This window comes from Lampris incognitus, chromosome 2 (assembly GCF_029633865.1).
Source record: "Lampris incognitus isolate fLamInc1 chromosome 2, fLamInc1.hap2, whole genome shotgun sequence".
In the NCBI taxonomy this organism is placed as follows: domain Eukaryota; kingdom Metazoa; phylum Chordata; class Actinopteri; order Lampriformes; family Lampridae; genus Lampris; species Lampris incognitus.
This window is the reverse complement of record NC_079212.1, coordinates 114,112,895-114,135,814: the sequence shown is the minus strand read 5'-3', so window position 1 is coordinate 114,135,814 and position 22,920 is coordinate 114,112,895. Positions and strand designations below refer to the sequence as shown.

The 22,920-nt window shown below is 41.4% G+C and overlaps 1 protein-coding gene across 3 annotated transcripts in view; it reads left to right on the top strand.

Moving 5' to 3' along the window:
* Positions 1-22,920, top strand: part of cpne5b (copine Vb) — a 273,515-nt gene that overhangs the window by 245,410 nt on the left and 5,185 nt on the right. For all 3 annotated transcript variants that reach the window (XM_056272953.1, XM_056272955.1, XM_056272954.1), the window contains 3 exons: positions 4,427-4,529; positions 13,235-13,292; positions 14,174-14,247. In XM_056272953.1, the coding sequence (XP_056128928.1) occupies positions 4,427-4,529; positions 13,235-13,292; positions 14,174-14,247 (235 nt within the window). The remainder of the gene's footprint in view (positions 1-4,426; positions 4,530-13,234; positions 13,293-14,173; positions 14,248-22,920) is intronic.

Below are 22,920 nucleotides of genomic sequence, written 5' to 3'. Positions count from 1 at the left end.
CTATAGAAAATTATTCTATATTGCAATAGGTTTATTATTTCATGCTGTGTACTGAGCTGCAGTTGTCCTAAACAGGAATGATGCCCTCCAAAAACAAATCTTTATCTGGGTTGGTCTGTGGAGGAGACCAGACAATTTGATGTAAATTTCCAAGGCATAATAAAAGGGTTTATTTTTTGTTGTTGTGAACTATGACACTGAAACAACTTCCACCACATTTTACAAGCTGAAGAGAGCTAACTTTATCACAGCTAATCAGTATCCACCACATTTTATAAAACAAAGATGGGTATTGATGTGGTAATTTGTAAGATGTTAGCATATTGTTTTGGAAAATACTCAGTTACTCCATGGAAACAGCATCCATTATGCCGTACGAGCTACACAAGGATAGCCATACTGTAATGTCTAGGTGTGTCCATGTTATCGTCATATGTATACGTTTCATCATATGTATTTGTCATCATATGTATATTTTTCAGAAATTAATGCCATTACTTGCAATAACTGCTTTCAAATCACTGCTGCACAATGAATGATCAAGTCACAGCTTTTGATTGTTACTTCAGAAACATCTGTGCAGCTTTGACAAAGTTACTACACAGCAGCTAATCATTTCAAAATAGTGGATGATAAGTATTTTTAGTATTTCACTTATTACAACACAGTTAATGATAATTTACAGTAATTAATCATACAATTATTAGGCATAACACTATTCCCCAGTATGGACCAAACAAACCAATGCATTTACTGCATTACCATAGCATTATTTTACTGATGTATTAATTATCAAGTAGCCTACCAAAGAAATACTTGAATGTGTGATCAAAGGAGGGGAATATGAAATGATCCTGCATATTTCTCCTGCTCTTTGACAAGCCCTCAAAAAGCAAAATGGGAAAGAAATAGGAGCATTTATCTGCTTTCTTTTATTCTCTTCTATTTTATAACTTGATCATCATGAAGAATATAATTAGCAGCCAGTCATGTGGAAGTTGGTGCATTCATGACTAGCTATGGTCTGTGCTAGGGTTGTGCAAGTCCTAAAAAAAAATCACATAAATATGAATATTAGAATTATCAAAAGTTGGGTTCATCTCAGCTAGTCCAATGATTTTTTTCTTCTTCTTCTTCTTATGTTTGGGTGGCAAATGTCCCTGCTCATGGTTTCATTCATTATGCTTAATGCATTAAATATATTCTGTTTTCTGGTAGGTGTTTTTAAAGCAAGAACTTGAAAACAAACCTACTCATAATAATTATGATAACAGTTCAATTCCCTTGCAGTGAGGATAGGCAAGTCTACTATCGGTGCTCTTCAAAAGACCCATAGAAACTGTTATTATTTAGTTTGATTGCCACCAATGAAGGAGGCAGCTCTTTTTTTGCTACTTGGTGCAGCTATTGGTATCTATCAGTTGCAAACAGCAAGCAGAAAGAATTGATTCAAACACCAGAGGCATTATTGGCTGTTTGCTTTTCATGCTGTTATTTCCTATCTCTGGATGCATAGTCTTCCATATCTTCTCCGTTGATTTTCTGACCCAGTGACTGCGCCACATCTCTAATGTGGTAGATAGAATAAACAGAATGTGACACGCTTGAATATGAATTGAGAAGCAGGGATGGCTGTTCAAAGGGCTGCCGGTGGAACCATGACAAATGGGACTGAGACTGGAGCTATTGACATACACTGTTTCATAGATTGCTCATTGTTAACACACACAAAACTATGCAAGCTGTGACATGCGGTGTGTGTGTGTACTGGCGTGTCTTTACCCACCCACCTCCCATTTGTCCCCACTTTGTCTCACCATCCCATTTGTTTCTTTAGGTCAACACAGTTCCTTATCTGATTATGCCTGGCCTTTGGTAATTAAAAATGTCATTCTGATAATATGGAGTTACACATTGTAAACTGCTGCAGTCAAACGCCTTACCACCTAAATGAAAGTGTGCACTATCATTCATTTAGCATTTGAATGAGTCCAGCAGAGTAAGTGAGAAAAGTATCAACAAAGCTGTTAATCAGTGAATCCAATTTTGTAAGCAAGCTTTGTTTTGTGCTTTATTATTTAGCTCAACAAGCCAGTAGTATGTCCTTTTAAAGCACTACAGTGATTGGTAGTATCCACTTCACAGCAAGAGACAGGACATTTTATTAAATTTGCAATAATGGTTAACAAGATGCACATTTTGCATGTGCACCTTTGCATGAGTTTCCAAGTTCTACCAATACTATATATATATATATATATATATATTAATAGCTCAAATTTGTTAAATGGCAGAACAAGCCTGTTTCGTGCTCAGTGCACTCATCAGCTACCTACATGGTTACAGTAAACGTCGTTATTTATACCGGTTGTCTACGTTCTATGTGCGGTGTCCAGTTACAGGGTAGCGGGTGGGCCAATCTATGATTAGAACATTGATACGTTTGAACTGTCCAGTGGAGATAGAGTAGGGTACATTTAAACAAAAATATGGTAGACAGAGAAAATCAATGGCATAAAGACTAAGTATGGATGCATGAAAAAAAAGTTACATACACAATTAAATGGGCATACATATATAAACAAAAAGTAAAAAGTAAAAAAAAAAACAACCCACAAACAAAAGGTTATACCCAGATATAAACAGTTCAGTTTGGGATCACCTAGTTACAAATCAGATGCTTTCTTCTAGTATGTCTACAGCTGCTGGCCAGTTCATTCCTGCTGTTTAGATTTGCCAAGTGGGGTTTGCAAATAATAAAGCATTTTTCCATGAGGCACAAGTTGCATTTTTTGGTGTTCGTAGAATATGCTCTGCTCTTGGCAAGCACCTTCCACAATATGGTATATTCAATTCCTTTGCCTGCCAAGGACCAAATATGGCTGCTCAGGGCTGTTGCATCCCTTAAGTGGTTATTTCTCAAGCTGCACATGTGGGTGTTGTACCTGGATTTAAAAGTGCGCTCAGTCAAACCTATGTAATTGTTCACTTTCCCATTGTCCATTCTGGTTACCGATGCCTGGTACACAGCACTCTCTTCTTGGCATTTCCCATTAAGGGGGCACGATGTCTTATCTCGACAGTTGCAGCTGGGGTTGATCGTGGTGGGGGTTACTTTTTTGGCCATGGTGCCTGCATTGTGGGATGTTATAACCTGGTTTATACTTGGCATGCAGCTATAGCTGATTTTGACCGTATTTCGGTTGAGGATCTTTCTGAGTGGGTGACCTGGTGCAAAGCATTCATCCAAAAGGTTGAGGAACATCCTACCGATGTTAGAGGCTACGGTGTCGCTGTGTGTGTGTGTGTGGGGGGGGGGGTGTTGAACCAGGTGATGTTTCTCTTTCTGCTTCACTTCTTTTGTTGTTGGCTGTCCAGATTAGGTGGTGGGTTGTATTTTAAGTTTGAACCCACTCTCCCTTAAAGCTTCCTTGTGGGGGGGGGGGGGGGGGCTTCGTTAAATATAGTTCATTAGATGATAAATTTGAGAGCCTCCTATTTACATTTAGTGGGATGTTCTTTAGGATAGAGGGTGGACGGTTGCTTTCTTTGTGGATATACTGGATTGCATTGTTGGGCTTTGTGTATGGCCCGTGTGTTCCGGCTCTAAGGTCTAAAGTGATGTCAAGGAAGTCGATATGTTTCTTGTTGGCTTCAATGGAAATTTTTAGGCCATTGTCTGAAAATAATTTGCACATCACCTTTCTGCACATCTTTCTACAGACCCCAAACTGAACTGTTTATATCTGTGTATAACCTTTTGTTTGTGTTTTTGTGTTTTTTTATTTTTATTTATTTACTTTTTACCTTTTGTTTATATATGTATGCCCATTTAATTGTGTATGTAACTTTTTTTCATGTATCCATACTTAGTCTTTATGCCATTGATTTTCTCTGTCTACCATATTTTTGTTTAAATGTACCCTACTCTGCCCCCATTGGACAGTTCAAATGTATCAGCGTTCGAACCATATAGATTGGCCCATCCCCCTACCCTGTAATTGGACACCGCACATAGAATGCAGGCAACTGGTATAAATAACGACATTTACTGTAACCATGTAGGCAGCTGATGAGTGCACTGAGCACGAAACAGGCTTGTTCTGCCATTTAACAACCTTGAGTATATATATATATATATATATATATATATATATAGCTTCTTTTTTTTTTGGAAACTGTCAATGGTGTTGATAAAAGTGCTTAACAAATGAGGAGCGTAATATCAATATAGATGTAGGAAAAAGCAGTTGACGAATGCACGATGCACGAAACAAGCTTGTACTTCTATGTATTACAAGTTTTTTCCTACATATATATATATATATATATATATATATATATATATATATAAAATTCTTATATTGTGACTGTGTGTGTGTGTGTGTGTGTGTGTGTGTGTGTGTGTGTGCGTGTGCATGTGCAGGTATGCAGCAGCGGTGCAGGATGGATCTCAGTACTTTGTGCTCCTCATCATCACAGATGGTGTCATATCCGACATGGCCCAAACCAAGGAGGCCATTGTTAATGTAAGATGATGGGAGGGGGCGGGGGGACCTGGTGATTTTGTTAAGTGTATATACTTTCATAAACAACAGTTATTCCCATCTTAAATTACCATCAATTTCAACTTTCATCCGAGAGGCGCTGTTAACTGAGAGTTCTTTGTTTCAAACCAAGTTGGGATACAAAAGCCGAACCAGCAAAGTGACCCTTGTTAAAAAAGTGATTTTCAATATGTGTATATTTTCTGACTCTGGAATATTTACTCCAGAGGTTTGTTTTAGTTGCTCCAAAAACAAAGTCATACAAAGCAAGAGGTCCAATTTGTGATGAAGCAGCAGCTATTGTCCGCTCCATGGAGCAAGGTATTAGCTTCAATCATCAGAAGACTAGCATTTCATTAAATGCTTGTTTCAAACTGTTGAGTGTCCTCAAACTATTCATAAATGGCATCATCACTGACTGTTAATTAATTTAATCAGCTGCATCACAAAACTTAACTTACACATAACGTAACTTAAGACGAGGCAAGGCCAGAGTAAAACTTTGGTTCAGAAATATACACATAATGCAAAAGTACCCTCCAATGTATGGATCTCCTCCATTTCCCTGAAAAGACATAGGCTAGTACAATAAGACCATATTAGATGTAATTACAGTGCAACGCAAATTTAAGGAGCCTACAGCTTCAGCACCATTTGGTGGAACATTACAGCTTTTTTTCTGAAAACTCTTCCCAAAACTTGTCCTAACCAGTTTTTCTTACAGCTTGTAGCAGCGTTTTGACAACAGTCCTTCTTCCTCCTGCCTCCTGTGTGCTATGGGCTAAGAACACCCAGCAGACTGGATTTAAAGGGAATTTGCGACTGTTAGTAAAAGCGTTAGAACAGCCACACCTTCCTTTTAAGATCTTGCCTGCTGCTCTATCTCACTGCCTGCTCCCTGATTGACTGTCTGCCATCACTTGCTGCTTTCCTTGCTATTCCTTTACTCTCCGTCGTTCATGGGTGAACGCTGGCAGATTGACATGGCTATATAAGTCTTTCATACTTATTTATACTTTCATAGGTGTCTTCGAGAAGACGGAGAAACAGAACTGTGGGAGAGAGAGGCAGCAAGAGAAAGTTTCTGTATGTGCATGCCCCTGCAACAATTGTGTTGTAATCTATGTTTCCGCGCGTGTGTGTGTGTGTGTGTGTGTGTGTGTGTGTGTGTGTGTGTGTGTGTGTGTGTGTGTGTGTGTGTGTGTTTGTGTGTGTGTTTGTGGATGTGTGCATACAATTTCAAACACCATGCATAAGAAATGTGTGCAGCAGTACAGTGGCTATCCCTTCTTTTAAGGGCATGTTTAGACCCACACCTGGAAGGGTAGGGAATTCTCTGTACTACAGCAGAACACCTGTCAATCACCCCCTCCCACTGCTCACAGGCATGATCTTTCACTTGCTTTCTCTTTATCTCATTTTGAAGACTATATTTCTGTATCTATCTCTCTCTCTCTCTCTCTCTCTCTCTCTCTCTCTCTCTCTCTCTCTCTCTTTCTCTCTCTCTCTCTCTCTCTCTCTCTCTCTCTCTCTCTCTCTCTCTCTCTCTCTCTCTCTCTCTCTCTCTCTCTCTCTCTCTCTCTCTCTCTCTCTCTCTCTCTCTCTTTCTCTCTTTCTCTCTCGTGTATGCACCATCCACCTCTTTCCTACTTGCATATTTTCATCTCTTCCTTGTCGCTGCCTCACTGCACATGTATTAGCCTTTCATTCAATTACAACACGCTTTGCTGTCCCCTATCTATGATCTGTCAAATTTAACTTTCTCCATCTCGTCATCATTTGTCCCCTTGCTGTTTCTGTTTTACCGTGGCCTTTATCATTATCGAACGGGTGCCATCATACTGATGTGCGGCTGCCTGAAAGATGAGCACAACAAAACTAGCGTCATCAATAGAAATCGGAAGTATGGATGCTGAATCACATTGAAAGTATGTTAAAACTTTTAGGATAGAATAAAAAATAAGTGAAATGCAAGCACAGAAACTGAACTGAATTGAATTGAATTTTGACTACTTATCGGCCAAAGGTAAAGTACAGATACTGTTGACAGGAAGTTTAAATAAATGCTAAAAGGCCATTCAGTGTGTCTTAGAGCTAACCAGCATTAACAATGAAAAGATAAATGGGGATATGTAGTTCCCTAGATATGACTACTTCTCAGTTTTCTGCACCCTATTTGGATCCCTAAAATGAAACCTTGAGTTCCTTTATCATTGCCCATTTTTGTGCTGCTGTCATTGAGCGAGTTGAAGAAGGATGACTTTAGTGGCTATCAATAAGAGGGGAAGTAAAATTTAGCTTGGTTTGTTACTGATATTTAAAGATCAACATCAGTGCATTTAGAATCAGTTTTGGTTGGGAAGTAGACAATTGCCCTGATCTAGCATGAATTCTAGTATGCTGATCATGGCTGAGAGACTGTCATAGTGCATTTGACTGTATGAAAAGCTCTTTTTTTTTCAAATTTGCTTTCGTAGCTTTTTATGGCTGAGGGTCATGTACGTGATTTTTAGCCTAACTTCCCCATGTATTTCAAGGCTATAAAAGCTTTGTCTATAAGTCTTCCAGCCTTATTGGTGCAGTTTTTCCTGCTTTCTTAATGTTTGATAGGTTCTAAGATAGATATCCTACACTTAAAGAGTTAAATAAAATCATTCTCAGGTCACAGATGGTTGAAACCTGTATCCAGCTGTAATTAGTTTTCATTCATATGGGATCATTCCTGCTGTTCCTCCCAGCTTTCAGCTCAGCAGCAGCACTTGCTTAAACTGAACTTAATGATGTCTGTCTGTGCATAGCAGAGATGTAGAAGACACCCTGTTCAGTAGGAAGGAGTCCCAAGTGTCTGTGGTGTCCTTAACCTCAGTGTTGAAAGGACAGCTTTTCTTGAATACCCCCCATGCATAAACTCATGCATCGGTGCACGTGCACACACACACGTGCACGCGTGCACACACACAGTGTTTTACTTTTAAGCAAAGCACCCAGAGTGGGTCTTGTGGTAATGAGTGTTGATTGACACTGTTTTGTTGTCTCGTTAGAGTAGACATTGGCTGCCATTCAAGGTGGCAGGGCATAAGTGGGGCATGGTGAATTGCAAGGTTATTTTTATTGGCATTTGAAGTGGTGATGTGCGTGCATGCATTGTTGAGCTGTGTGCACACATTTATGTTTGTGAGTGCATTTGTGCGTACCCATGTGAGTGTCTGTGTGTGCATGTGTGTGGGCGGACGGGAACTGACAGAGGACATGTTGAACACTGATTATTGAGGCGTGTTGATGCGTTCCGGCTGAGATGGTGCTGACAGAAACTTTTCTCATCCCTGTGGCAAAAGAGGCTGCCTGGTTTGCCAGGGTGCATTTATCTTGTCCCAGAAATAACACATGCACTCATTGAATATAACTGTCTTTTTGACATTATGTGACCGGAGAAAACCTGTTACACACAAAAGTAACATTGGCTTTCTCTATTTATTACATTGCCACATATTTGAAACTGATAACAAGGGAGTCTCTAAAAAAGCCAACCAGGCAACACCGGGTAAGCAGTTACCCTTACCCAAAGCTCGAAGACAATCATTTGTAGCAAGACTCGGTCAAAACCTAGTGTATGGCTGGACCATGTATGGTCAATGTTCGAAATTGTGGCCAATTTGTTACAGGGATCGCCAGTGGTAGTGTCTATGATGTGAATTCCTGGATATTAAATGTTCATCTGCAATTTTCTGTAGTGTTCCCAGTAATATTTGTTGTTAATGTGTACTGAAGTAGCATATCACATGACATGGCTAAGCTATGTTCGAGTAAAAGAAAAAGGTTATAAATCCAGTTGCAAGAACAATACTTCCCACTCATATCTTGGGATGTTTGATTTGAACGAGAACTTAATTAGAAAAGATATACTTCCAATTAAATTATCTGTTATCTCCCCCTCCTCTTTGATCTGTTTCAATCTGCGGATGTCTCTCGTTTTTGCAAGGCTCACTCTGTATTGAGAGGCGGATTCACAAGGAATGGATTGTGGCTGCTGAAAGCGTCATGAGTTAAGCATCACTTGCAACTGCTATCTACCTCGTCTCAAGGTCCGACTCACAAAAAGATATTGTCCTAATTATATTACAGTGCAAACACGCCCATATAGTTTTGCAGTTGAGTCCAATTTGCCCTTGTTTTGCATCTGATTGCAATTATCCATGTGGCAAAATATAAATGCTGGCTTTGCGCTAGGCAGGTTCAATGTCATCCAGTTAGTATAGCAAGAACTGTTTTACCTGGCAACCTGTATTTGTAGTGGGGCAGCTTAGCTCCAAAATTCATAAGGATTGTGCATTTTGAGATAAAAGCACCAAACTTGGAACATATGTAGCATAATATATTTCGAAGAAATTTGGATATGGTGCCACTGAAAATTAACCCTGTAGTGGCCATGGCAGGCATGGACGTTATTATATCGCTTTTAGCGGGGCTGTGGCCTCCGTCAATTTCAAATTAGCCATTATGGCAAGGCAGAGAAGAATCTTACCTTTCCAGAGATATCAATATTATTGTTCTAGTCCAAATAGAACCAGAGATATGCCATTTTACATATCGGCTGTCACCAATGCATTTTGAAAAAAATAAGTTGATAAGCAGTTACTTTTGTAAATAAAAAAAACAATAAAAAAACAATAAACACTGTTGAAGTACTGAATTGTGTATTGTTTCCTGCAATCGCTGGTTCTAAACCTTGACCAACAGAAGAGGAGTGTTTAGGTATAGATTTCTATACATCGTGTATAAATGAATAATGTCTCAAAATTGACTGGGAACTTAGTTTTTTCAACATGCATTGGTGACAGCCGATATGTAAAATAGCATATCTCTGGTTCTATTTGGACTAGAACAATAATATTGGTATCTCTGGAAAGGTAACATTCTCCTCTGTCTTTTTATATTGGCTGACATGAAATTTAGGGAGGCCACAGCCCCGCTAAAAGCGATCTAGTAACGTCCATGCCTGCCATGGCCACTATGGGGTTAATTTTCAGTGGCACCATATCCAGATTTCTTCTAAATATATTAAGCTACATATGTACCAAGTTTGACGCTTTTATCACAAAATGCGCAATTTTTATGCTAAGCTGCCCCGCTATTGTGAATGATTTCGGTCTCAGTTAGATCAAAAAGTGATATAATCAAATCAAATCAAATCAATTTTATTTCTATAGCCCAATATCACAAATTACAGATTTGCCTCAGTGGGCTTAACAGCAACACAACATCCTGTCCTTAGACCCTCTCATCGAATATAATGAATATCCGCTCACAAGCACGCCTGCTATGACGATGGCTTCGCCTGGCTACAATCACTGCTGCCATGATCACTGGACAGTCTGGGCGTCAGTTACCACCAACTCTCTGAAGACACCGATAATTTTCACTCTGGCTGCGTGTGGCTAATAGCGCTGGTGTTTTGCAGTGAGGCTCATTTGCATGGGAAGGGGCAAATTTTTTTGCCAAACGTATGCATACTACCTAATGTAAATACATGCAAACAGCATGTATTTACTGCATTTCACCCTTTGCGGGTGCTTTGAGAATTATACGGTTTCTTTTTGTCTTATTTGTGCAGATTTAGTGGCCTCAAAAGCCGTGCAATCCTTTTGTGAATTCCCCAGTGGGGGTTGTTGTTATTTGGGGTGCTTTAACTGTGTGCACTCCCTCATGTCTCTTGGCGCTCAGCCAACCAGTCATGTCACTTCAGTGACATTGTTGGTCACCTGATCCAGCGGCCCAATCGTGTCAAACATGCATCCTGTGCGATCAGATCATAAGTGGACAGCTCTAAGTACAGATGTGAATGAATGCATCCAATGCATCCTCAATGCGTCTTAAGATGCGGTCACTCCGGCCAAATTCAGAGGTGGCCTGAGACGCATTTGTCCACATCACATTTGAACTGTAAACAAACATATGTCTCAGGCCGCGTTGAAGGACTGCCTTGTCACTCACCAAAGCCTCCTCTGGGTTTAGGTTTTTTTTTTAACTTCATCTGTAATTTCTGACACACATCAGACCCACAACTGTGGAAGAGCCTCCGCCTGCTTGCATCTTCAAATTCAACTTCAGGTTGAGTGTTTGTTTGTTTATTTACATGATGGTGACATGTCTATGCCATGGGAAGTGTTCGAGATGAAGGTGGACATTGTTTTTAGGCGATTAACACAGGCTTTATTTATTAATATCTTTCATTCGTTCACTCGCATGGGCCGGTGCGCTCTGGTGCCGGAGCTGTTTCCTCACTCTCTCCTTTCAGAGCATGTGGCTCCCCCTTTCTCTGTCTCCCCCCAGCCTTGTGTTTCCCCCATGGCCCAGCTTCACTGCGGTATATAAGCGACAGGTTGTTAGTTTGACACACCAGACCTGAGGCTGATCACTAATCAGCCTCCCTGTCTTCTCTCCCACGAGCCACACTCCGTCTGCCGAGGGTAAACCACACACTCCTACCACAGTGATGTACGTGCTTATTTGCATTACGAGCGGGGGAAGTGAGATCCGATCACAAGTGGTCACTCGAGACGCATGTGGAGACTCATTCTGATGTCTGGTGTGAACTGGCGTACTTAGAGCTGTCCAGTTGTGATCGGATCACCCAAGACGCATGTTCTTTTCAGATGTAAACAGCCTTTCAGTCAGTCTCTCTAAACATGATAGCCAGTCAGTCAGTCAGGGACATTCGGGTTTACAGGGCTGGCCTGGTGGTCCAGTCCAGCCAAAAATCACAACTGCTAATAATAAGGATTTCCCCATTTTCATATTAGAACCTCTGGAAATATGAAACATTAACAATCCTGCCCAGGGAGGAAGAAAACTATCCAGCCCGTTTGTTTATGCTAAAAGGGATATTGGTTTTTGTTTCAAAAATGTTGCAGTTTTTTTTATTTGCTCTTGTACTTTTAGTTTCCTTTTTTCTCTTGTATTGTGGTGTTTGTGTATTCAATTGACATCTTTTTTTCTTTTTTTTTCAATCATGGGGTTTAGGCTTAACAGCACCCCACAGCTTAGAGAGTGTAATAAAAGCACGTCTATGGTGACATTTGAATCCCGATGTGGCTTGGGAGTGGCCATGAGGGGTGATTGGGGATGGTGGCTGTGGTGATTGAAGTCGGCCTATCCCCCCTCTTTCTCCTCTCCCACCTCACAATTACCAACATCCATCCTGTAACGTGAAAGAACTCATCAAGCCTATATCAGCAAAATTCCCTCCTTTTCCTTGTTAACACCCAAGTTCCTTCTCTTTTCTTTGGCCATCCTCTTGCAATGTACATTCCAGGTACACTGTGAAGGCTACAGCTTTCCTGGGCTTATTTCATTTCTCTAGGAATGCATAAGTCATTACAATTAATGGTGGCCCTGCAATAGTTTTTTTTCTGATTTTTGTGGAAATATTTTGTGAAGGGAATCAATCTATGCTGAGATTAATTTATTTCTAGCTATCAAGCCAGTTTTAGTGCTGACACACAACTGATCTGCTTTGGGGACCGTCAATGTTTTTCAGTTAAAAGATGGCCTCTCACCATCCCAATGACTAGCCTTTAGTGATCTAACACACAGTGTCATCCACAGATAAGATGGTTAGGAGAGGATACCGACACAGCAGAAAATTGGATTTGGGGGACATAGCACATCTGGGGATAAGATATGGAATAGACACCATGATGAGGGTCTGTTTAATATTTACAGCCTCTGGCCATTTGGTGTGCTGATTTTGATACTGATCTTGATCTCCTAACAGTGTATCTTATTTGAATGGCACTTAAGAGGGACGTTGTATCCAACGTTGTATCCAGATGAACTGATTCAGCCTTCTTTGATCACTTAAGAGGAACTTCTCACTTAGAGAGCATTTGACACACATAAGCATCCCTATTTTCCATCTTGCTTTTCCTGTTTTGCTTTACAATGCAAATCCATAGTGGATGGCCTTTGAGCTTATTAACATTTAAATCAGAAATTCTGTGTAATACCAACCAGGGGATCGCCGATTCATATCCCCGTGTTGCCTCCGGCTTGGTCGGGCGGCCCTACAGACACAATTGGCCGTGTCTGCGCGAAGCCAGATGTGGGTATGTGTCCTGGTCATGTGTCGGGGGGGAGGGGGAACTGGGGGGAATAGCGTGATCCTCCCACGCGCTGCATCCCCTTGGCAAAATTCCTCACTGTTACGTGAAAAGAAGCGGCTGGCGACTCCACATGTATTGGAGGAGACATGTGGTAGTCTGCAGCCCTCCCCGGATCAGCAGAGGGGGTGGAGCAGAGACCGGAACAGCTTGGGAGAGTGGGGTAATTGGCCGGGTACAATTGGGGAGAAAAAAAAAATCTGTGTAAGTGTGGCCTACCTAGGTGTGTATAGCCTACCCAGCTATACAGCTGTCACTTTCTGACACCTGTATAGCTGGCGTGAAAAATAAATATGTCACTGTAATGATGTCAATTTTCTCTCTTCTCTCTTGGAAGAGAGGCATGTGTGTGTCTGTCTCTCTCTCTCTCTCTCTCTCTCTCTCTCTCTCTCTCTCTCTCTCTCTCTCTCTCTCTCTCTCTGTGAGACAATTTGAGGAAAAGAAGAAGAACATTAAGACTCAGCAAATTTTAATTTGTCATGCATTTCCAGTGCATACATGCTAAATGTTCTATATGATTCTTTGCAGGGTGCCAAGTTGCCTATGTCTATCATTATAGTCGGCGTGGGTCAGGCGGAGTTTGACGGTATGACTTTTGAAACTGCTGCATCAGTAGCCAGTCACCACTTGCCATTATCACATGTTCAGGTCATTTGGTAAATTGAATAGCAGAATGAAACAGCATCAACATCATTAACAGATTGTTATGATGTTGACCTCAGGCACAGTAGTGGGCATAAGCCATGTATGGGCCTGAAAACTGGGTATCCAACCAACAGTCATGAAACAAATTAAAACACACCGGACATCCATCCATTATCCAATCCGCTTATCCTAGGTAGGGTCACGGGATGCTGGAGCCTATCCCAGCAGTCACTGGGTGGCAGGCGGGGAGACACCCTGGACAGGCCCCCAGTCCATCACAGCACACCACACACTGGACAATGTTGGATTTTTTTTTCATCTACACCAATAAATAATGTTAGCTGATTTTTCATGACAAAATATTAATGTTTTAGATTCACCCGTTTATAGCTTGTCACTGCTTTTGCCCATGCTAATCTTTGTGGCAATAATTCAGAGAAGTCCTAGACAAAATTTACAAACTTAATTGACTTAGTCAAGGCCATGCTTAGGTAGATGCGGGCATAATTGCAAAAGAGAAAGTCGAGGCTAAGTGGTAGTGTTCAGAGTAGTTAGTTTGGGGTCTTAATTGCAGAGAGTCTGATGATAGACTTATTAGTTGATGATGCATGTCAGGATATGCCGATAGGATTGTGGCTGAGCATCATCAATCTGCCATTGTTTAACCAAAGGGCATGAGCTTATTGAGCCTGTGTAATCAGTGAACCAATACCTTTCTTGAATAAATCACCTGTAATCTAATCTCTCAGATGTACCTCTAATTAATCACTTGTGACTTATCTTGGTGTACACATATGTTTATGTACTCTGTTTTTTTTCTAGCGATGGTGGAGCTGGATGGTGATGACATCAGAATCTCCTCTCGGGGGAAGCCAGCCGAGAGAGATATTGTTCAGGTGACTGCCCTTTACAGCCTTGGAGAAACTTTAAACTGTAAAGTCTGTCATCAGATTTACTCAATTTCTCCATGAATCATGACCGTGAGTAAAAGCTCAAGCTTAACGAATGCTTTTGAGCCAAATGTATTGATTCTCCCATTTTTTCGGGAAGATTTTAAATCCCTATACAGTTGAGGCCATAAACAAAACACCAGCCTTCCAATACTGAAAATGATGAAAACATTCAAAGTTTGCAGTTGTCTCGTCTGAGGCCAACTTTCCACACCACAATGCCCTTGGCCATCTTAAAACTGTCATATTATATTTTATACATAGATACCTATTGTGTTATTACATAAAAATGCTTATTTCTCCCAGAACACAAACTGTGTGCAACTCCTAATGGATTAGAACATGTCATAATCTCCATGCCTATCCCAAAATACTCAATGATATGAATATTCTCATGTAAGGAATGCTGATGACAAACAACCCAGTAGGACACTATTAATTTCCCTTACAGAATTATTAAACAGGTATGCCACTTGATACACTTGATCCTCAAAGATGCAAACAGAGTTGTGACAGAGTTCAGGCACTTTCAAGGGAGGACACACACTACTTCATTTTGCAAACTGTATTAAGTAAATTGTTAACCTTTAAAGAAAAAAGTAAACCCATTTTAAAAATAAAATTAGTGGGCATCCGGGTTAGCATAGTGGTCTATTCCATTGCCGGCCAACACAGGGATCACCAGTTTGAATCCCCCGTGTTACCTCCAACTTGGTCGGGCGTCCCTACAGACACAAGTGGCCGTGTCTGCAGGTGGGAAGCCGGATGTGGGTATGTGTCCGGTTCACTGCACTAGCGCCTCCTCTGGTTGGTCAGGGCGCCTGTTCGGGGGGGGGGGGGGGGGCTGGGGGGAATAGCGTGATTCTCCCATGCACTACGTCCCCCTGGCAAAACTCCTCACTGTCAGGTGAAAAGAAGCGGCTGGTGACTACACATGTATCAGAGGAGGCATGTGGTAGTCTGCAGCCTTCCCTGGACCAGCAGAGGGGGATGTCTCAGAAGAGTGGGGTAATTGTATACAATTGGGGGGGAAAAGGGGGGAAAATCCCCCCTCCCACAAAAAAACAATTAACATGCTAAATTTTGATAAAAACTAACAATTCATGCTAATGATTGTCGACAAAGAGCTCAAAGAACCAATATATCCATCTCCGGAAGTCAGTTTTTAAACAGAATTTATAATTTCATAGGCAACGCCATTGATACTATTTTAACTAGTCACCTGGTTCACTTGTGCAAATGCTCTGATGTCATATAGGCTCTGCACAATGTAAGTACGGGTGGCACGGTGGCGCAGTGGTTAGCGCTGTCGCCTCACAGCAAGAAGGCCCTGGGTTCGAACCCCTGCGTTGTCTAAACTTGGGGGGTCATCCCAGGTCCTTTCTGTGTGGAGTTTGCATGTTCTCGCGGTGTCTGCGTGGGTTTTCTCCGGGTGCTCCAGTTTCCCCCACCATCAAAAAGATATGCATGTTAGGGTTAATGCTCCTGACTAAGGCATGGCAAGATGAACTGGAGTTGGTCCCTGGGCGCTGCACGGCAGCTGCCCACTGCTCCCAGCTACACAGCTAGGATGGGTTAAAAGCAGAGGAAAAATTTCCCCACGGGGATCAATAAAGTGATGAAATAAATGAAATGAAATAAGTAAGTAATACCTGAAGCATTAATATCCTTGATGCAGGTCATTACAACCATTTTTTTACACCATTTACCTGGGCTAAAGCACACTGTTAGTCTTATTCGTACGTTCTGCTTTCCAAGTCACTTTCTGCCATCTTGTCTGCAAATGTTGATTTCAGCTTACGTGTTGTGTACTGACTGACAATAGTTGAGTTTTCTCAGCTTTGAGCCACTGTCGACACACAGCAGACAATATGGCAGCCTTCTGGTGGCAGTAGAACAACGGTAAAAAAAAATGCTTACAACTTTCTCATAAATGGTCAAACATGCCTAAAACTTTTCTCAATATAACAAACTATCAACCCATGCATGTATTTATGTTACATTTACTATAGCGGTGTTAATTCTGAAACCCATTTTTGGATTTAGTCTGTTCTTAGTCTTGCGCAACAGTGACACTGATAGTTCTTGTCACATTTTAGGTATTTCATTTTGATTTAGTCAAGTTACTTACTATTAAGTCAACTATATCACTGGTCATGTTAGTCTACTCATTGCCATTTAAATTTAGTCATAATTTAGCCACTGTTTACAACACCTTGATGCATACTTGTATTATACATTATACACAATGATACTCTCTCAACTAAAACCTTTAACAGTTGTATTGTTAATAATACAAATGTGATTGATGTTTGAACCGGATGTCTCCATTCTTGCATTGAGTCTGTTTGACACTGGCGAATTTTAGCGGCCATCCATGTGAAGACTATTCAATCACCGGGCAAAGCAAATTTGGACAATGACAGGATTGCAGTTTGGTTTGCCTAGAATTCGAATAGGATTGGACCTTAGAGTTGTTAAAAAAATATTTATGATTTAGTCACTGATAGTCAGGGTCAGACAGGGGACAAAATTCGGCTCTGTCAATTTTCATCTGGACCGGCCCATTTTTCCCCAGCATACGCTATTATGAGTTGCATACAGCAATATCGGGCTATTTATAACATATAAGCTAAGCAATAGAAATCAGTTTGGCACCCTGACAACAGGTGTACTTACAGGATTTCATAAGATGATTTAATAAATACATAGTCAAGAAATGGCGTAGAGGAAAAGTCTGCAGCCCAAGAGGCGCATTTAGGATTTTATTCATTTGACAATGGATAACCCAACTCTCAGTGCACTTATGCTACAATCCATAACTTAAATAAAACAAATATGACATAATCATTTGTCATGAATGTAGTCTATGAAAAAATGCAATGCTATTATCATGAAATAAAATAGCCAAACTCAGTTTTCACATTGGACAAAAGTTTAAGCTCCTTATGTAGGCCTAACCTAATGATGATCTGGAAATTTTTCTGAAATTGGACATTGATTTACAGCACTCTGTTTATAATCAATCATCTGACATTGTGTTCACAGCTGATCTGATGCTCAAAAATCAGGCTTAACAGTCAGGAGTTCATGTTACCAACACTATTTGAATGCGTTCATTCACTGCTATTGTCAGGCTGTGACAAGCAGCATGCCTGCACCCTATTGGAGCGTACCAGGAGTGACTAATCAGCTGAGCCATAATGACACTCTCGCCTTGACATCATTTAAAGAACAGCATAGTGCAGTGGCCTTAAGCAGTGAATAGAATAGAAATAAAATAGCATATCCTACCTTAGGCGGTGAGAAGACATCGCATCAGTGTGCTCATCAGTGACATTTTTTTTCTTTTTCTCTCTGACATTTTCTGCTCCACCTTTTCACTTTTGGGGACCTGTGTCCATCCCGCTTGACCTCTGACATTGCATGGATGGGGTGGTCTGGAGGGAAGAGGGTCATGTCGAGTTGATGGAATGTTTTTGTAGGGGCAGAAATGGCATCAGAGTTGGAGTCAGAGAGCAAAATTGGAAATGAGAATGAGGACATGAGAGGGTTTGAAAATAAAAGGAGGAGGAATACATCAAATTGCTCAAGCGATGCTAGTCAGTCATTGATAACAGAGGAGACATATCTTGTTGGGATGATAGCAGCGTGACAAGAGAAGATGGGATTTTCAAAGACCCACGTGTAGTCGGAAAGTTTGTAAAAAACTTGGAGGTGTAAGATCGATCAGGATAACTAGAAGTGGCATGGTTATCATTGATTGTATCTCAAAGTGTCAGAGAGATAAAGCACTTAAGATTGAGGCATTTAGAAGTTATCGCTGTGATTTGCTTCCCACTCAGATCAAAAGCAAAGAAGGGAGTGATAGGTGGCGTACCACTGTCAGCGGAGGCTGTGTCTGTTCAGGATGTTGCAGGTGTGTGTGAGGCAAGAAGAATGACTAGATTCCGAGAGGGGTAGAAGGAGGGCAGTAATTCTGCATGTTTCACTTTTGAAGGGGAGTTGCCGGAAAGAATGTACCTTGATTATGTGAGTTATAGGGTGAGGCCATATGAGAGGGCTCCTCTCAGATGTTTTTGCTGTCAAGAATATGGTGGACATGTTGCTGCAGTATGTAGTGGAGTCAGATGTGGGAGATGTGGGGAGGACAACTGCAGTGTGGAAGATTATAAAGTTGAGAAAGAGCAAGCAAAGTGCCTGCACTGCAAGGGAAACCATAATGTGCGATCATGGTGTCCAAAAAGACCTAAGGAAGAGAAAGTAAATAAGATGAGAGCAGAAAAGTGACTGTCGTATACTGAAGCTGCTAAAAGAATGGAGAGAAACAATGACATGCTGAGTTTTGTTTTTATAAGAACCAGGTGAAGTTTTTGGCCTGTTTGGGAATGATAATTAACTGTACTGCTGGAGTAGGAAGAAAATCGGAGAGAATTGATATAATTGTAGATGTAGCAAGGACATTTCTGGGTGTTGTGGGAGTTTCTGGAGGTGTGCAGCAGCTGGTGAGAGAGACTTTTAGTCCCTCTCAGAAACTCGAGAAATAACTACTTTAGTTGAGAAAATTAGTTTTATTTTATTTTATTTTTTTTTAATTTTTTTTTTTGTATTAGTATATACACATTGTGGTCCACTCTCCTTTCCAGTTGGTGGCAGTAACGCACTAAATTATTGTTTGCCAACCGCCAATAAACCTAAAAAAGAGAAGAAGACGATTATGTGGATGGACGCATTCACTTGAAGGGGTGGGGGGAGGGACAAGGGTAGCTCTCCCTGCACCTGCCCTACAGTATAGGTAGCCTATTGACAATTGGGAGCAAACTGCTTACATCAGAGGCTGGAGGTGGGATTATCGTGACCAACCAGGCCGTTACATGGCAGCAACAGTCACTTCAGCCAAATGATGCATCTTATCAGCTTATAGTTTATTTGATCAACCTTGACAGAGTAAATTTGACACCCAACATTCATTTTTCCACAATTAAATACCTGCTTTTAGTATGACTATCTGAAATCCTATGCTTAAAAACACATCTACAAAGAACACTGAAGAGATCACCCTAACAAATACTGAGAGCTTAATCAAGGAAAGGGTGTGAATTTCAGACCAATCACCCCACAAGAGAACAAGGCAGCTAATCACAGGTTCTGTTACTTTTATAATGGACATTTGTGTTATGATATTTAAATGAATATTCCATTGTAAACTACTAATAAGACACGTTAGCCCCTAGCTAACGGGTCTGACCCTTTAGCCGAGCGGTTAGTGATGTCGCCTTGTGGTGCAGTACACCCCGTATTGAATCCCGCACCGGGCAAGAAAATAACCGGTTACATTGGTGGCAGCGGTGGAATCCGGAAGCGTGCAGATCCTCAGAAGTCTCTTCGGAGCGCGGGAATAACAAAGCGCGAGGGCGCGCTTCCGGGAGAGGGTGATGACTGTAAACTACTAATAAGACACGTTAGCCCCTAGCTAACGGGTCTGACCCTTTAGCCGAGCGGTTAGTGATGTTGCCTTGTGGTGCAGTACACCTCGTATCGAATCCCGCACCGGGCAAGAAAATAACCGGTTACACCATCAACAGGGAAATAAAGCCTCTTATGTACAAGACCGGTCTCTTGGGAGAGCTCCTGCCAGCTGTCAACGGGGTCTATGAGCATGACACTATACGCCAATCAGCCAAAACATTAAAAACGCCTGCCTAATATTGTGTAGGCCCCCTCGTGCGTCCAAAACAGCTCTGACCTGTCGAGGCATGGACTTCACAAGACCGCGGAAGGTGTCCTCTCATATCTGGCACCAAGATGTTAGCAGCAGATCCTATAAGTCCTATAAGTTGCGAGTTGGGGCCTCCATGGATCGGACTTTTTTCCAGCACATCCTACAGATGTTTGATTGGATTGAGATCTGGGGAATTTGGAGGTCAGAGCAACACCTTGAACTCTTTCTCATGTTCCTTAAACCATTCCTGAACAATTTTTGTAGTGTGGCAGGGTACATTATCCTACTGAAAGAGGCCACTGTCATCAGGGAATACTGTGCCCATGAAAGGGTGTACCTGGTCTGCAAAAATGTTCAGGCAGCTGGTACGTGTCAAAGTAACAGCCACATGAATACCAGGACCCAAGGTTTCCCAGCAGAACATGTATCAGAGCATCACACTGCCTCCACCGGTTTGCCTTCTTGCCATAGTCCATCCCGGTGACATCTCTTCCCCAGGTAAACAATGCACACACACCTGGATGTCCACATGATGTAAAAGAAAACATTATTCATCAGACCACGCCACCTTCTTCCATTGCACCATGCTCCAGTTCTGACACTCACGTGCCCATTGTAGGCACTTTCGCCAGTGGGCAGGGGTCATTATGGGCACTCTGACCAGTCTGCGGCTACACAGCCCCATAAGCAACAAGCTGGAATGCACTGTTCTGACACCTGTCTATCATAGCCAGCATTACCTTTTTCAACAATTTGAGCTACAGTTGCTCCTCTGTGGGATTGGACCAGACAGACTAGACTTTGTTCCTCACATGCATCAGTGAGCCTTGGGCCCCCATAACCATGTCACTGGTTCACCGGTTGTCCTTCCTTGGACCACTTATGGTTGGTACTGACCACTGCATACCAGGAACACTCCACAAGTCCTGCTGTTTTGGAGATGCTCTGACCAAGTCATCTAGCCATCACTATTTGGCCTTTCTCAAAGTCACTCAGATCCTTACGCTTGCCCATTTTTACTGCTTCCAACACATCAACTTCAAGAACTGACTGTTCACTTGCTGCCTAATATATCCCACCCCTTGACAGGGGCCATTGTAACAAGATAACTCACCTATTCACTCACCTGTCAGTGGTTTTAATGTTTTGACTGATCGGTTCATAGTGTTAGTGTATGGTATTGATACAAGACAGTCACAGAGATGCCTGTTCTCTAATCTAGAAATCGACAATAAATTGATGTTTGTGAATATTTTACCGATAAACAACACATTGCCTTGCTCACAAAATCTTTTTGTAACTTAGGTGTTGCTAAATAAATCAATTAAATCACCAGTGGTGACACAGTGGCACAGTGGTTAGCACGGTCGCCTCACAGCAAGAAGGTCCTGGGTTCGAGCCCCGGGGTAGTCCAACCTTGGGGGTTATCCCGGATCGTCCTCTGTGTGGAGTTTGCATGTTCTCCCCGTGTCTGTGTGAGTTTCCTCCAGGGGCTCCGGTTTCCTCCCACAGTCCAAAGACATGTAGGTCAGGTGAATCAGCCATACTAAATTGTCCCTAGGTATGAATGTGTGTGTGTCGGCTCTGTGATGGCCTGGAGGCCTGTCCAGGGTGTCTCCCTGCATGCCGCCCAATAACTGCTGGGATGGCTCCAGCGTCCCCGCAACCCTGAGAGCAGGATAAGCGGTTCGGATAATGGATGGGTGGAAATCACTAGTTTCATTGGTTGTCAAGACAACAGTCAACAAATGGCCAATAACGAGTGTTATAAATACTTCCCCTACAAACACAAAACTGTTCTGACTGTATAAGAACAATGCATAAAACTGAGATGAAGTGAAATTTAAAGTGATCAACATAGTTTTGCTGCAGCTTTTGGGAGCAGAATTCAATATCATTGGAGTAACTGAAAAAATAACTAATCATTATAAAATCAGATTTCCTGAATTATCTTGGTTGAAAATATTTTTCTATAAAATTCCTATGTGTTAAAGACACAAAATGATTCATTTAAGTGGACTGCTTGATCACAATAATTTTAATTATTTAAACGTTTGTATAGGAATAATTCGGATGGCCATTTTTTATCATTATATCATTAATCACTATAATCATGATCACTATATGTGGTGTACACTCAGAACCAGCCCATGCCTTTATAAGGCCCTAAGCAGAATTTAACTGGGGGGGGGGGGGCACCACCACCACCTCAGCACCACCATCCTTGATCATTTGCACACCTACTGTAAATCTAACACTGCTATTATCAATTTTATTAGTTGCAATTGTGTTGCTTACATCATACCAATGTTAACATGGCATGTTTTTACCCTTCTATTAGTGGGGCAGCTTAGCATAAAAATTGTGCATTTTGTGATAAAAGCGTCAACGTTGGTACATATGTAGCTTAATATATTTAGAAGAAATCTGGATATGGAGCCACTGAAAATTAACCCCGTAGTGGCCAAGGCAGGCATGGACGTTACTAGATCGCTTTTAGCGGGGCTGTGGCCTCCCTAAATTTCATGTCAGCCAATAGGACAAGACAGAGGAGAATGTTACCTTTCCAGAGATACCAATATTATTGTTCTAGTCCAAATAGAACCAGAGATATGCTGTTTTACATATCGGCTGTCACCAATGCATGTTAAAAAAAACTAAGTTCCCAGTCAATTTTGAGACATTATTCATCTATACACTATGTATAGACATCTATACCTAAACACTCCTCTTCTGTTGGTCAAGGTTTAGAACCAGTGATTGCAGGAAACAATACTCAATTCAGTACTTCAACAGTGTTTCTTGTTTTTTTTCTTGTTTTTTTTTATTTACAAAAGTAACTGCTTATCAACTTGGTTTTTTCAACATGCATTGGTGACATCCAATATGTAAAATGG